We start from the raw sequence: 13,956 nt of genomic DNA, 5'->3' as shown, positions 1-13,956 counted from the left end.
ATAATGCACCAGCTGCACAGGAAACCAACTAAATTGTACAATGTTAAGTCTCCTGACTCCACACTGCCATCTTGTGTTTCAGGACAAATTATTCAGACAATAGCAAATGCAACCACAATATCCAGATTGTGTTGGGCCTTATCAGTATTTTAACCCTGCCAGACCATTCACCATGGCTATGTTAAAAATATTACAACTTAAGATTGATTCATGAAGCGGAGCATGTCCTCCACTGTGACTCTCTCGCAGCTTCTGCTCTCTGGGTTTGCTCACTGGAGACATCAGTGAAAACACCTTCTTACTCTGTCCACCGAGGCGCTGGATGACAGTGTCTAATTCAGTAATGGCATTTTTATAGTATTTTTTATAGTAAACAGGAAGGCAATCAAGTTGTCCAAGACCAACGCAGAAGGGAATATTTAAAAGTCTTTATTATATGGGCCTTAATGTATTTACGTACATGCATTTACTGTATGCTCTGACGAAGACCTACAGTGGTCAAAACACGCTCTTTTAATGATTTAGCCACTATAATCAAGGCTTTCTTTCTAGTTGGTGTTAGATTTTGGAGTACCTGGATTCCCTTCCTGCTAATCCTGATTTTTTTTAATTATTTTCTACAGTTGAGTAAACAGAGCAACCAGTTATCGCTCTGTCCTGGCATTTTTATTGTATTGTAAAACATTATTTTAGTTTTAGTTTTACTGTGAAATTTTGTGTATTTGAAAATGGGGCCGTTTGTACTCATTGATATCAGTTTGTACACCTTTTTCATTTTTAACAGCCCTCACTGGATGTTGTCCAGGAGAAACCTTTAAAAAGGATCAGAAAGAAAATACCCTTTCCTACACAATGTTGAAGACTAGACCGAGAGGACTTGCTTACCAACAGTCAACAGGAAAGATAAGGAAGCACTTCAGTAATGACATGACGCAACATATTGAGCAAAAGAAAGGGAGAGAGCCTGAATTACTAAAGCTGATATATAACATTTTAATAACATTGTAACAACATGTTTTATCTTCTATAAAATGTACGTTATTTTTTGCCAGATGTTATTTTGTTTAATAAATTCAGTCTTGAATATCCTATTTCAGCTGCTTTGCATCAAGCGGTGTACAAAAACAACATTATAAGACACACTCAAACAAGCCCCTCCCAACAAACATACATAAAGTATTACGTATCTTTATTTATAAGTCTTTATAATTCACACCACAAAGTATGGATATGTATGAAAGAGCAAAGCAGACTTGGATTTAAGTGGGACTGTGCTGCATGTGAATGCTGACCTCCGATATTGTTGTGATGACATACGTTGTCATGCTCTATTCTTAGCCTCATTTGTGAGCTTTGTTCTTTGGCAATAAACCTGACTTACCTGTTCTCCTCTGCATTATCTCCCTCTGTCCTCCTCCTCCTCCTTCTCCTCTCTCTCTCTCTCTCTCTTGCTCCCCCCCACCTCTCTCTCTCTCTCTCTCTCTGTACTGTATGACCTATCCTACTCCTTGCTGTTGACTTGTCATGACTAGCCTCAGGAAACATTGCTCAATGTTAATGTTTGACAAGTAGGAAGAAGTGCCCTGGCTGCCATATCTCTCAGTCTTGAACAACGCAACCAAACTCTTTCAGTTCTCCTTCTACTCGAGGGTTTGTTTGCTGCTTTGTGAAGGAACTACATATTAAAATCTGAGGGAGAAAGACAGAAAGAGACCATGGGTGAGTCGGTGGTTTTTTACTTGTATACTGGTGGGATTTTATGTTTTAATCCTCTCGGCTGCCAGTTAGCTGGATTCCTGGCGATTCAATGATAAGACAAGAAAATATTTTCTAAGTAATGAAAAGATTAAATGTTTTTGTGTTTGTACAAAAGGCCACTGATTTGATTGGAATTTGGCATGCAAATAAAACTGAATCAGGGGTTCTACATACGGATGCCATTGCATGACTTCGCATGGACTGAGTGTATGTATTTGTGGTGTTTGCTGGAATGTCTTTGTATGTACCCAAAGATTCTTTTGTGTTTGATTGGCTGACTTTTCTCTAATTTGATGATATGTTTGAAAACTACCATTGAAAACATGTTTTCACTTGTAAGGAATGATGAGTGAGAACAGAAAACAGTGTCGTTTATCTGTAGCAATCTACATTCACTCCAAGCCCCTTTCCTCTAGTCTCCACTGGGTTTGTCTTGGTTTTGAAATGTCAGGACACATCACTTGTGAAGCGAGCACACCAGGCTTTGTGCAAATCATCTCATTTTCTGCCCCATTTACGGTGCCACTGCAGAGGTGCTGGTGCTGATCGACTTCGAGGGCACCACGGGAGACGAGCTCACAGTGAGGACGGGGGATGTGGTCAAAAATGTCACCAAGGCCGGCGAGGAGGGATGGCTGGAGGGGGAGCTGAGAGGAAAGAGAGGCATCTTCCCTGCCAACTTTGCCAAGGTCCGTTAACTCTACACAGCCTACAGCATTGTCCTGTTACTGTACTGTGTGTTTATCCACTTGTCTTAAAATAAGCCTCGTTTTTGGTTTTCATTACAGGAGGTGCCAGTCTTTTTGATTGGGGACAGCAAGAGGGAACCACGGAGCATTAGAAAAAGTACACCGCTAAGTCTAATAAAACGCTTCATTTGCTTCATGTTTAAACTTGTGTGTGTACAAGATCTGGAGTTCTGCCTTCATCGGTGGCAGGCAGATTAAGTCAGTAAATCAGAGAGGATTCTATTATATTTAATGCATGTGTAATTATCTTGCGAAGAAATCCGCACATGTTGCAATATGAACCCCTTGTCTCTGCTTGCAGCTTGAGTCGAGTCAAAATAAACCATGAAAACATTTGACAGTGCTATTTAAAATCAGGTTGCTTTTTCTACTGTAACATTGAGCGTTTAAAATCATGGTTAGTGTGGCGCATACAATCAGCAAGGCTGTGGAGCAAGCAAGCCGACCGTAACTATATGTGGTATCACATCCTCTGCCACACAAATCCTAATTATGACGTATGAAAAGTGTGCAGATAGAAACAAAGTCTTTGAGGGATTAGACATGCACTATCATGTCCTCCGATCAAGGTAAACACACCATTATTGAGCTCCAGCCTTCCATCAGCTTTACCGCTAGATTATCAACTTTACGTCCGACCGCTGATGTGGCTGGTGATTCTTTGTCTTTCTCCAGCGAAGAAGATGAAACAGACAAGGAAATGCGAGGTAGCGTTTGCCTACAACCCTTTGAATGAAGACGAGCTGCAGCTGGTTGCTGGGGAGACGATAGAGATCATCAGAGAGGTAGAGTCCCCTCTTATCGCTGCTCAAACACTCACATTTGAACTCCAATAACCAAACAATGATGCTCGGCAAATGAGCTGCCGCAGCATACTGTGCAGTTGCAAAGCATATCTATATATAGAAATTGACATTCTCTTTATATTTAGCCGCCAGGCTGATAAAGCATATTTCCCGGACAAATTACAGCTTAACGGAAATGCATGTGGACTGATCCGACTAGTTCTGAGAATTCACATGGATATGAATGCCATCAAGTAATCAGACACCTGAAACGGACCGATTGTATGCTGTAAGGGTTTTTAGCAAAGAGTTGTTGCACCCACACAATGCTGATTTTGTCTTCTCACATTGTTCCTTGTTGTACTCCGTCTCACTTTGATCTACTTTACTCAACAGATTGAAGACGGATGGTGGATGGGGGTGAAGAATGGCAAAGTGGGAGCATTTCCTTCAAATTTTGTCAAAGAAATTTTCGTTTCTCCTAAAGGTTGGTAAAACCTTTTTTTGTTACTACATGTAATCTTAAAAAAAACCCAGCTTAACTCATTATTGGCGATACTCTTTTTACAGACGGCAAGCACAGTGAGGGCAAGGCCAGACCCAAGCTCAGTGACGCAGTGTTCAACAAGGAGGTGTGTAAAGCAGAAATGAAAGTACCTGAAATGCATGTTTGGTTTACTCTTTACTTAACAAACTTTTTGTCCTCAAAGATATCTCAAAGAACAAGTGTGAGGAACAAAGCAAGAAACGGTTAGTCAATATTATATGTGGTAATTCCTGTTCTTGTACCTGAATGGTAAATGGGTGGTGGGAGTCAGGTGGCTAATGTGGCTTAATCACTTTACAGAGTGTTACGTCAGAGCGGAATATCCCTAAGGGATCAAGATTTACAGCTTTTATTTCCGGTTGGTCACAACCTCTTTCGGGTTATTCTTTGAGTTAGTAATGGGACGGTTGCATACAAGGCCGATTAAGATTAGTCATCATTGTTAAAACGTCTTAGTAACCATGTTATCTTCTACGTCTCCTCAGTGGTGGAGTGTTGCCAAGCCATGTTTGACTACAAGGCCAAAACGGATGATGAGTTGGATCTGAAAAAAGGAGACGTTGTTGTTCTACTGAGAAAGGTTTGAGGACGTTATTGTTCTTTTCCGGCATTCTTTCGACCGTGTTTTCCCATGACGTCATGCCGTTGACAGACTGCTTCGGCTGCAGATTGCATTTCTTACAGTAGTTGCATGTTTATCCAGCTAAACCAGTTGTGTCACTCAAGGGAGTTCCACGGTGCACATGTTTTAGTTTCACACATGCACGTGGCAGTGGCCCAAATAATATAGAGAAAAAAATCCATTTCTGAGATACCTTTCATGATAACATGGATAATAAGGCAGCCATGTCTTGCTTGACCGTCTAGTAACCTTGTGTGCAGCAATTTGGCGTCCCAAAGGACACGGCCATGTTTGAGCTTCTAACGCGACTCTTTAATCTCCATCTGAAGGAAACAGAAGATGAAGGCTGGTGGGAAGGAGAGCTCAACGGACGCTGTGGCCTCTTTCCTGATAACTTTGTCATGGTGATACCGCCAATGGACAGTCTGCAAGTGAGTGGACTAAAACACAATATCCTCTTTGGACTGGACCTTCCCCATATTCAAGATCTGACAACTGCACTGCGCTTCCACGAAACCATAGATATGCTTTATAGCAATTCATATGTGTTGAACATTTTTTTAATTTTGAAATGGCTCAAAATACAAAGTACATAGTGGCTGTTTTTCTGCAGCTGGCTGGTATTTATGTTACTTTAACAAGTCTGCAGTGAGTCAGGATCGTCTCTTAACATCCTCCGTTTTGGAATTACTCACTGAAAATTCCCTCAGTGGAAAGAGTGTGTAAAATAGAGATGCCTTTAATTCACAAGGGGACGTACTTGCCAACCTGTTGAGTTTTCCGTTTCTCCTCCTCTAGTCTGGGACCTCAAGCCAACCGCCTGCACGCAACAACAACACTAGACTCCCAGGTAAGAGACAGAAATGTATGTTGATGAAACGCAGCAACGCAGGGGCAAACACCATTTTACATGAGAGAGAGGAGCTAGACTTCATGTTTTAGAGGTTCTCTTCTGACTTGTGACTTCTGGCTGCAGTGGTGTTTAGCCTGGCAGTGTGTCCGCAGCTTGGACTGTGATTTTCAGCATGTGGTATAAAAGCAGTCAAAATGGTGCCCTGATCAATGTGCTTCTGAAGTAACTTGAACTCTGCAATTTTGAGATCCTTGCACTTCAATAGAGTATTTCCATTTTCATACTATCTTACACGTGATCACAATTTGAAGGCGGATATTGTACTTTTCATTCTACTGCATTTAATGAACAGCTTTAGCTACAAGCTACTTTGCAGATGAATATTATTAATACATAGTCGATTAATAAATGATGATGGATAAAAGTTTACTTTAAAATTGCTAAATTAGAGTTTTCATTGTTAATGTATTCTCAGTTAATGCAGCCAACATTTTCTTTTAGTTTGGTGATTAAAAAAGAGAAAACTGAACATTTATAGCCTCTGAAACAAAGACAGAAGGCAAATCAGTGAACCACACAGAGCCGGATGTGGCTTCTTGTGTTTCAGCTGAGGAGTGCTCTCTGTGGTGCAAGTTGCAAATTGTGCAAATTATTCAACCAACAAAACAAAAATGTCTCTTTTACAAAATGTAGACCCCAACTCTTTCCTTGATTGGAGATTCAATATGCATGCTCATCTATGGGTAAACAGGCAGGTGAAACAGTGCCATCCTCATTCAATGCCACCTGAACTAACTGAATATCCACACAGTCTCATACTGCCACCACATTACACTCATTACTGCAGTTTTTCCACACAGTATCACTCACAAGAATTTCACAGGAAGTCTCAGACTCTATCGAGATGGGGGAGGGTTACACTGGTCATGTGACACAGTTCAGGAGTCTTGGAGGAAACACGGGGGTGGGGGGGGGGGGGGGGTGACGGAGGAGGCTCTGTCACAGAGATTTTCACAACCAGCACAAGACGCAGCACTTGAGCTACTATTGCTGTGTGGATGGTTTGCTTGAGAGGGAATGTTGCACAATGCTTTGAACACTCAAGGTAGGCTTCCTGTGTTCTCATTCGGTCCGTTATTCATCTCTGATTCTAAGCGCTGTGCAAAGTATAATTACTATTATTTATTTATTTTTAAGGCTATGCATTAGAGCAGTTTTACTTCATATATTTGTGCTTATATGTAGGTAGCAGAGCGGTAACCGAGCTCCTCAACAGCTTCTGTTTGAAATGAGCACTTGACTTGCATGATATACAGGAATCTCTCACATTACCTTCCTAATTCAAGTTCTCTCAGGGTCTGTATTTTGTTTCTATGAGTTGTGACAGTCCCTGATGAACTTGTTGAGACCCTCGGGAGCCGTTACTGCAGTGCTATTGGATACAGCCGTGACCTTGTATGCTCCATCTTTGTCTTCCCGAGCAACTGCTCATAAACTAGGTTGCCGTTTAGTTGCAAGATCAGTGGCATTTTGTTCTCCACCACATTAAACCATAATGCTTTCTGGGGTAAACGAATGTAACTTCTGTGACTAATAAAATAAGCCAGCGGCTTCTTACTAGTGGTAATAGCTCTCCTACGTTACATCACTGAAAACAATAATACATTAAGCGGCGATGTCAAAGTTTGTAGCGGTACTTTTGCTGAGTGTGCTCTTTTTTTTTTCCAACAACCAGCTCTATATTGAAATCGTTGCACACAATGACACCTGGGAAATACACAGAAGTTTGAGAGCACTCAAAGTAGTTGCTTAGGGAAACATTTTCAAGCGTTCAAATGTGAGAATATTTATCTAACAAAATCCCAATGTAGGATGTCACTGCTTAATTCTGTAGCAAATTACATACTTTTCATATTTCCTCTAAAGTGCAGCTGTGCTATTTACATACCAAATGCAACTTTGTGATAACGGTTCACTACTGCTTTCTCAGTGAAGACAGAGACCTCAGCGATGGAGAAAGTTACTCCAGCAAAGACGAAAGGTATAAATGGCAGTGGCTTTTATCATAATGATAATATTATACTGACACACTCATTTTAAAAGATAAATAATGCTGTGCGGTAATGTGATGCAATTGCTTTCCAGATGATAAACCAGAGGTGAAGGACCTGAGAAGCAATCCTCCAACCAAAGTCAAGCTGCCATCCATCAACAAGCCCAGCCCGCCTCCAGTCAAAGGCAAACCCAACAAGGTTTTACCCAAGTGAGTGATGCCAAGGCCAAACGCACAATGCTGATGTTGTGTCTCACGACTAATCTCCATGCAAAATCACTGAAGAGTTCCTCGGGAATATGGCTTTCACATCAGAGACACGATTAGTGATTCATTTGCAACCTTTCCAAAGCAAAAGGCCTTTAGGAAATGTCAGGAACACTTTCTCCTCTCTGGTCTGGCACCGGGAGGGGAGCCTTTAGATATTAAAAGGTTTTGGTTGCCGCCACCAGTTGCCATGGTGTCCTTAAAGAAGAATGCCAGGATGCCCGACCTTTAGCGGCTCAGTGGAAACTCTGGGATGAGTCAGATCGGGCCTAAACAGACGAGAGCAGCCCATTTCCTGTTTCCTGAGCAAAACACACACAAACGGGCACACTCACAAAAAATAACTGCCAAAACAAAAGCGGCGCTAGAGAGGCTGCTAATGGAGAACACGCTTTTTCGGAAAATTGTTTCCAAAAGACACCTTTCAAGCTTCTTTAAGAATCATTGTTAATTTAGAAAAATCTTTCCTCAAGACCATTTATAAACAGTATAAACATTTGAAAACAGTATGAGCTGTGAAAGTGAAACGTGTGCCAGGACAAAATAAGACACAGAGACTCCAGCACTTCAGCTGCTACGCCCTGCACACATCAGAGTTCAGAAAACACATTCAAATAGTTGTTCTTCTAAAAATGTTAACTACAGCTGGTGTGTGCACCGCAGGTTTCATTACCTCAGAGAAACCTTTTCGTTTACTGCAATCAAAAGGGTTGACATCAATTTTAATCTTTTAAGATTTTACTCTCTTTTCAGCAGAACCAATGGTGAGGTGGCTCCCGTTTCGCCAAAACAACCGGAAGAGAAAGACACCGACCAATTTGATGGAGTGGATGTGCAGACTGAGAAGCTCTGCCATCCTACAGCAAACAGAGCCAAACCCCCGCAGAGGAGACCCCCATCAGGCCTGGTTACCGCAGCACAAGTATGTCCACAACAGTGACAGAATAATATTGACTCATCACAACTTTTGCCTCCAACATTCAAGTGGAGAGTTACATAATGAACACTTAACTGAGGCAGCAACCGCAGACAACCTGCTAAACCACATAGCTGGTGCTTACCACCACTTCTGTAGAGGACCTTTGAAACTTGAGATTATCGCTGCAACAAATAGGCAACTCCCTACTTTATCTAGGACATAATTGTTCGGTAAAAGTACTTGTTTCTTAAACTGAAAGGCCCTAGTGATAGACACATCACACAAGCCCCATTTTACACTGACAGCAACAAGTCTGGGCCTGGTCTTAGGGCTTCATTATAAGTAAATCTGGGAAATGAAGGAATTTCTTCCCTCGAGGATAATTTTACGGTTTGTACTGCTCAGAAGACAGACGTACAGGAGAATGAGAGTTCTTAGGGCAGGTTGTGAGGAATGATTAATAGCAATGATTGCCATACGATACGTCCCTTTGCAGGATCAAGGTGCCACTGATCAGACAGAACCTGAATCATCCCCCAAAAGGTTTCAGACAGAGAAATTACCTGGCTTGCAAAAGGTGTGTGACATTGACTTCTTTCTTGATACAACACATCACATGCGTTTTATTTTTATGAAACCTCACTGGTTTCAATTCAAGAAAAAAACAATCTATATATGATCTTTGTTGTATATCATTTTACATCTCATTTAGATGCGTGAATATTCTAGCATAAAGCAAATGAAGCTCAGTGGTCTAACCCACCTAAATTCATTGCAGGGTACAGAAAATCTCCTGCCATTGCCCGCAAAGCCCGATCATCGACCCAAGACGCCGCCTCCGGTTCGACCAGCACCACCGAGAGCAGTTGCGGGTGCTAAAGCTAAAGCTGTGACCCATAAAGAAGAAGCGACTCTGGAAAGCCTGCAGGCTGAGATCAAAGAGCTGAGGATGGCTCTGGAGCTGCTACAGACACGACATGAGTGAGTAATACGAGTTTTTTATAATGTTTCAAATCTGAGCAACTGAGTCAGTTTAGCTGAGAGGTGTTTAAAAAAAACAAAAAACAGTTCAGTCATCTTCAATCAAAAAGAGGGACTTCTTAGTAACATTCTTCCTCCTTAACTGAAAAATGTGCATATGAACCCTCTTAACGAATTCCTGGTGTTATTTGCGGACACTGGCACTCACAGGAAGTGACATCAAAACCATCCAGAAAAAAACAGTACTTAACAGTGTTCGAGCTTTTGCATCTCTATGATCTGCTTTGATATGAAACATCAGAGAGGACTGGTTGCTAAACATGAGCTACGCCGTGCGCAGTTGTAGAAACATCATTTCCTGGCAACTGAACTGTGTAAGCCATTCAGAGCCTTCGACATGCGATTACAGACAGAGTAGCTTTAAAGGTGAATCTACAGGGTGGTGTATTATGAAAAATGATTGATATATTTAAAAGGCATATTTAGAACAATTGTGTACTACTTGTGCTTAATTAGAGGGATAAGAAGAAGAAGAAGATAAAAGCCATTTCTATTTCAATATAATTCATCTATACTGTCCATTTATAATATTCATTTATTCATATGACTTGACTGCTAGTGTACATCTTGACCTATTTAAGCAAACCCATGTCTGCAAACTCATCATTTGCTTCCGTCTCTTCTGATCAGCCGGGACATGCAGGAAGTGAGAGAAGATCTGAGGGAGGAGGGAAACAAACGAGTGGCACTGCAGGTCAGTGAGGCATGCCCTGAGTTTTGCATGCATCAAACTTCATGCCGTCGGCATTCTGCCAAAAGAAGATAATACAGAAGCTTGCCCAAGATCGTGACTGTGGTATAATTGATTGTCTTTTCCTTGCAGGACGAAGTACACAGTTTGAGGAAGAAATAATCCCAACACAGACTGTGACTGAGCGGCCTGTCTGACACTGTGCCATGTGGACTTGCGTACTGTAAATTTTAAACAGGATAAACATTTTACTGAAGTGGAATGGGGATGGGGAATACAAGCTAGCTCTCCCACTGCAGAAACACGAGTAAGGGCTAAATTACAAAGCTGGACATAGGATCAAGCTAATCCTGCACTGGACCGGAGATACTTAATAATTGAGAAGACTTTTAAATGATTTACTGTTAAAGTTTTTTACATATTTGAATGCTGGAAATGACAAATGTTGGTTATTAGGTGGTTACTCTTTGTTGCAAATTAATGTTTTACATTGTTCTGTTTCAATTGTCACTTTTGTTAACTTCACTATGGTTTGTACTTTTAACATATGCCTTGGCAGAGTATGTAAAATATGCAGCTGTACATAGGAGGAAATATTGTGATATTGTGATGTCTTTTGCAAAGACCTAAAATATAATTTTAAGTCATCCAAAGGGGCATTGTTACTTGAATATTAATACTGCAACTGTCTAACATGGTTTGACATGGAAGTGAATTAATACAGCAGAATGTAATGCTGCATCAATCCACTGGGGGGCACTATATGGCTATTCTACATAAAGAGTAGGGTTAAACTTTAAAAGTGACTTCAGATTGAAAAAGAAAAAAACATTTCACTCGATAGAATGTGTTGAGATGGAAGCAAATGATTAATGTTAATGGATGATTCCTTGATGAAACAAAATCTTTAGAAAAAAGAAATGCTGTTGAAACACTAAACAGAGTTTGTGGCCAGCTGCATTTTTTGCAGTTAAGTGGAAAAGGCATCCCGTGTCACTCAGAGAAAAACTGACTCACTCTGAAAACCCTGAACTCAATGATTCATCGCAATGAATGTAGAGAAGGTGGGAAGAGAATTATTTCCACCCACCGTAGGGAGAGACATTTAACTTGACCATCTTCAGAGTCAGGAGTATAAATCTGGTTTTGCCACCAAACGGTGACAGTGGTGGTAGTGGTGGTGTTCTCCTGTCTAAGCCTACTAGTGTTGCCCACTGTAGAGCACATCTGGACAACATCTGGAGCTCATAAGGGACCGGGTGCTTCTGAAACTTCCATGGGAAACATACTATTTTTAAAAACTGTGTTGAATAACGGCCATTAAGAGCACATTCCCTCTTGGACAAGGGGTGAAATTACATTACATTACAGTCATTTTGCAGACGCTTTTTATCCAAAGACTTACAATTCAGATTCCGTAGGCACAGCTACGTGAGCAATTTTGGGGTTAAGTGTCTTGCTCAAGGACACATCGACATGCGACTAGCGGAGCCGGGGATCGAACCGCCGATCTTCTGATTGAAGGCGGCCTCGCTCTCCACTTAGCCACAGTCTCGCCCATAAATTAAACTAAACAAAAGGTCTGTGGATATTGCAAGTTATAAAAAATGACTGGCCTTTCTGTAGCCCTGTAAAAACAAGAGAAGATTTGACTTTATTCAACGAGGGACCTCTAAAATATTCAATAATGTCAGTGATGACGGGTGCTGCTTATACAATAGGCTATATATTATAATAATACACCATTTGTACGTACGGCACCGTACTATCTGAGGAATGTAAGACATGCAAGATGGAACTCTTGGGAGAACTGAAAACTGAATGTTGATAACTGGAGCATTTTGGAGCTCAGAGGTCAAACACAAAAAGACCCCTCAGAGTTAAAATTAGAAATAGAGAAAGAGGAGCTGAGCTGACGGAGAACAGTTTGCCTCTGTCAAAGAAAGGAGTTGGACAGATGCCGAAACGAATCATATGCAGGACCTCGTGGGAAATTGCAATAAATCTGCAGCATATTTAAAAAGTCCTTTTAAGGGGATTCATAATCACAAAGCTAGTGCAATTTTCGACTCAAAACTGGAGTTCCCTCATGCTGATGCTCACAAAACTGTATAATTACCATAAGCCTAAGACATGTTGCTTCTCATCTTGATTACATCCTGTAAAAGGAAAAAAGAGACAATTCAAAAATATTGAATCGTTGGCCGAGTGAAACATTTTCCTATGATTTTGAGGTCGATGCCATTCACAAGAGATTTATACAAATATAATCACACAGCTACTTCAAAGAGTCCACACCATCAATGCCACCGATTCAGGCCTGTGACCACATGAGTGGCTTTTCCAAGACCTCAACAGAGAGGACTTCGGTGTGGGCTCAATCTGAAAACGAGAGCTGTACTTCGAGGACGACTCCAGGGGAAGTTCTTGGCCTGCCTCCATCGCAAACCAAGACCTTCCTTCGAGCAACGGCACACCGGCTTCACAGCACAAAGACGTACGACTAAAAGGTTTCTGGCTCCAGGTTGGCCAGCAGAAAGAATGTGGACACATGCCCAACACGGATAAGTATTGTGTGTATTTTTCCTTTTGTGTGGCTTTATTGACATGCCAAGAATACATACTTTCACTGCTTTGTATAAACCACCGAACCACCAAACGATTAACTTGCGATGACGTCCAGTACAAACACTCACCTAGTGTGGGCAGGTCATCAATGTTCTTTCTGTAAGTCTTTTTTGGCCGTCAGTTCACTCACATGAAGCTGATTTATTACATGAATGCAGAGTTGACATTGGCCACATACGATAAGCTCAGACCTTGCCACCAAAGTCATTTTGGGAGTGAGGATAATACACTCCCCCCCCAAAACCACAATAGATACAGAGCATGACACCAGCTAGTATACGGACGCTACTATGTGTGGGCCATTCCCCCGCTACCCACAACAGACAATGAGGAGATATTATGTAGCAGAGATAGCAGCTACGGATAACCATCAGTACAATGACGGCAGTAGAATTTAGCAGCAATGTAACTGTAGAAGTTGCAGAACACTACAGAAGAAAACAGACGTCACAAAAACCCAGAAACATTTCTCTAAAGACAAATATGAAGTGTCGTGAAGAAAACGTGAAAATGACAAAAGACATGCTGTGTTTGCTCATGAAGCCAATGTTATAACATTACAGTGAAATCATTATGTAAACAGGCTGTGTGCTGGACAACAGTTATGTTTGAATACTAGAAGCTGGAAGCACCCCTGCAAAACAATTTCAACAACATAGAAGGAAGCATGCCACCAACCAACAAAGCCTGCAGAAAAAGCAGAAAAGCATCATTATGCACATGCCAAACAGCCAAGAGGAGAAATGAACTCTGACAGGAAATCAACTCAGTTATTTCCAATTACTACCAATGCCAACACGCTGCACGTAGTTAAACAGCATATGAGCAAACATTGGCAGCCATCATTTTAAAAGCATTAGTGCAGAAATAAACAACCAGCATGTTTCAGCAGCATAAAAGATGACAAGTAGCCACAGAATTAACAGCATAGGAGCAAATTCAGCCAGCAGTCATTAACAGCATGAGAGCAGAAGTTAGCAGCAAACAGACTCCAAGACACGCGGAAAAAGACTGAAAGAGAACTTAACAAAGCTTAAAGTTTA

At 41.3% G+C, this 13,956-nt stretch overlaps 1 protein-coding gene across 2 annotated transcripts; it reads left to right on the top strand.

Moving 5' to 3' along the window:
• The first annotated feature begins 1,565 nt into the window (after positions 1-1,565).
• sh3d21 (SH3 domain containing 21) lies at positions 1,566-10,969 on the top strand. 2 transcript variants are annotated; one of them, XM_079163862.1, is made up of 17 exons: positions 1,566-1,719; positions 2,290-2,447; positions 2,547-2,604; positions 3,183-3,292; positions 3,689-3,779; positions 3,863-3,924; positions 4,003-4,042; positions 4,325-4,419; positions 4,791-4,892; positions 5,260-5,311; positions 7,305-7,355; positions 7,460-7,577; positions 8,391-8,556; positions 9,050-9,130; positions 9,332-9,534; positions 10,225-10,288; positions 10,418-10,969. In XM_079163862.1, exons 1-17 carry the CDS (start codon positions 1,716-1,718, stop codon positions 10,445-10,447), a joined length of 1,485 nt encoding a protein of 494 aa, XP_079019988.1. In that variant the 5' UTR covers positions 1,566-1,715; the 3' UTR covers positions 10,448-10,969. The 2 variants fall into 2 exon arrangements, with proteins under 2 accessions (XP_079019988.1, XP_079019987.1); XM_079163861.1 differs by having other exon boundaries at positions 8,388-8,556.
• Positions 10,970-13,956: the final 2,987 nt, after the last annotated feature.

The sequence above is a fragment of the Pholis gunnellus genome (assembly GCF_910591455.1).
Source record: "Pholis gunnellus genome assembly, chromosome: 8".
NCBI lineage: Eukaryota > Metazoa > Chordata > Actinopteri > Perciformes > Pholidae > Pholis > Pholis gunnellus.
Note: the sequence above shows the minus strand (reverse complement) of the source record. Positions and strands in the feature narration are given on the sequence as shown.

Bases quoted from the DNA above. Each gene is read 5' to 3' on its own strand.
- sh3d21 (XM_079163861.1), top strand. The intron at 3,780-3,862 runs GTTGGTAAAACC...CTCTTTTTACAG, and splicing joins AATTTTCGTTTCTCCTAAAG to ACGGCAAGCACAGTGAGGGC. The intron at 4,420-4,790 runs GTTTGAGGACGT...CTCCATCTGAAG, and splicing joins TTGTTGTTCTACTGAGAAAG to GAAACAGAAGATGAAGGCTG.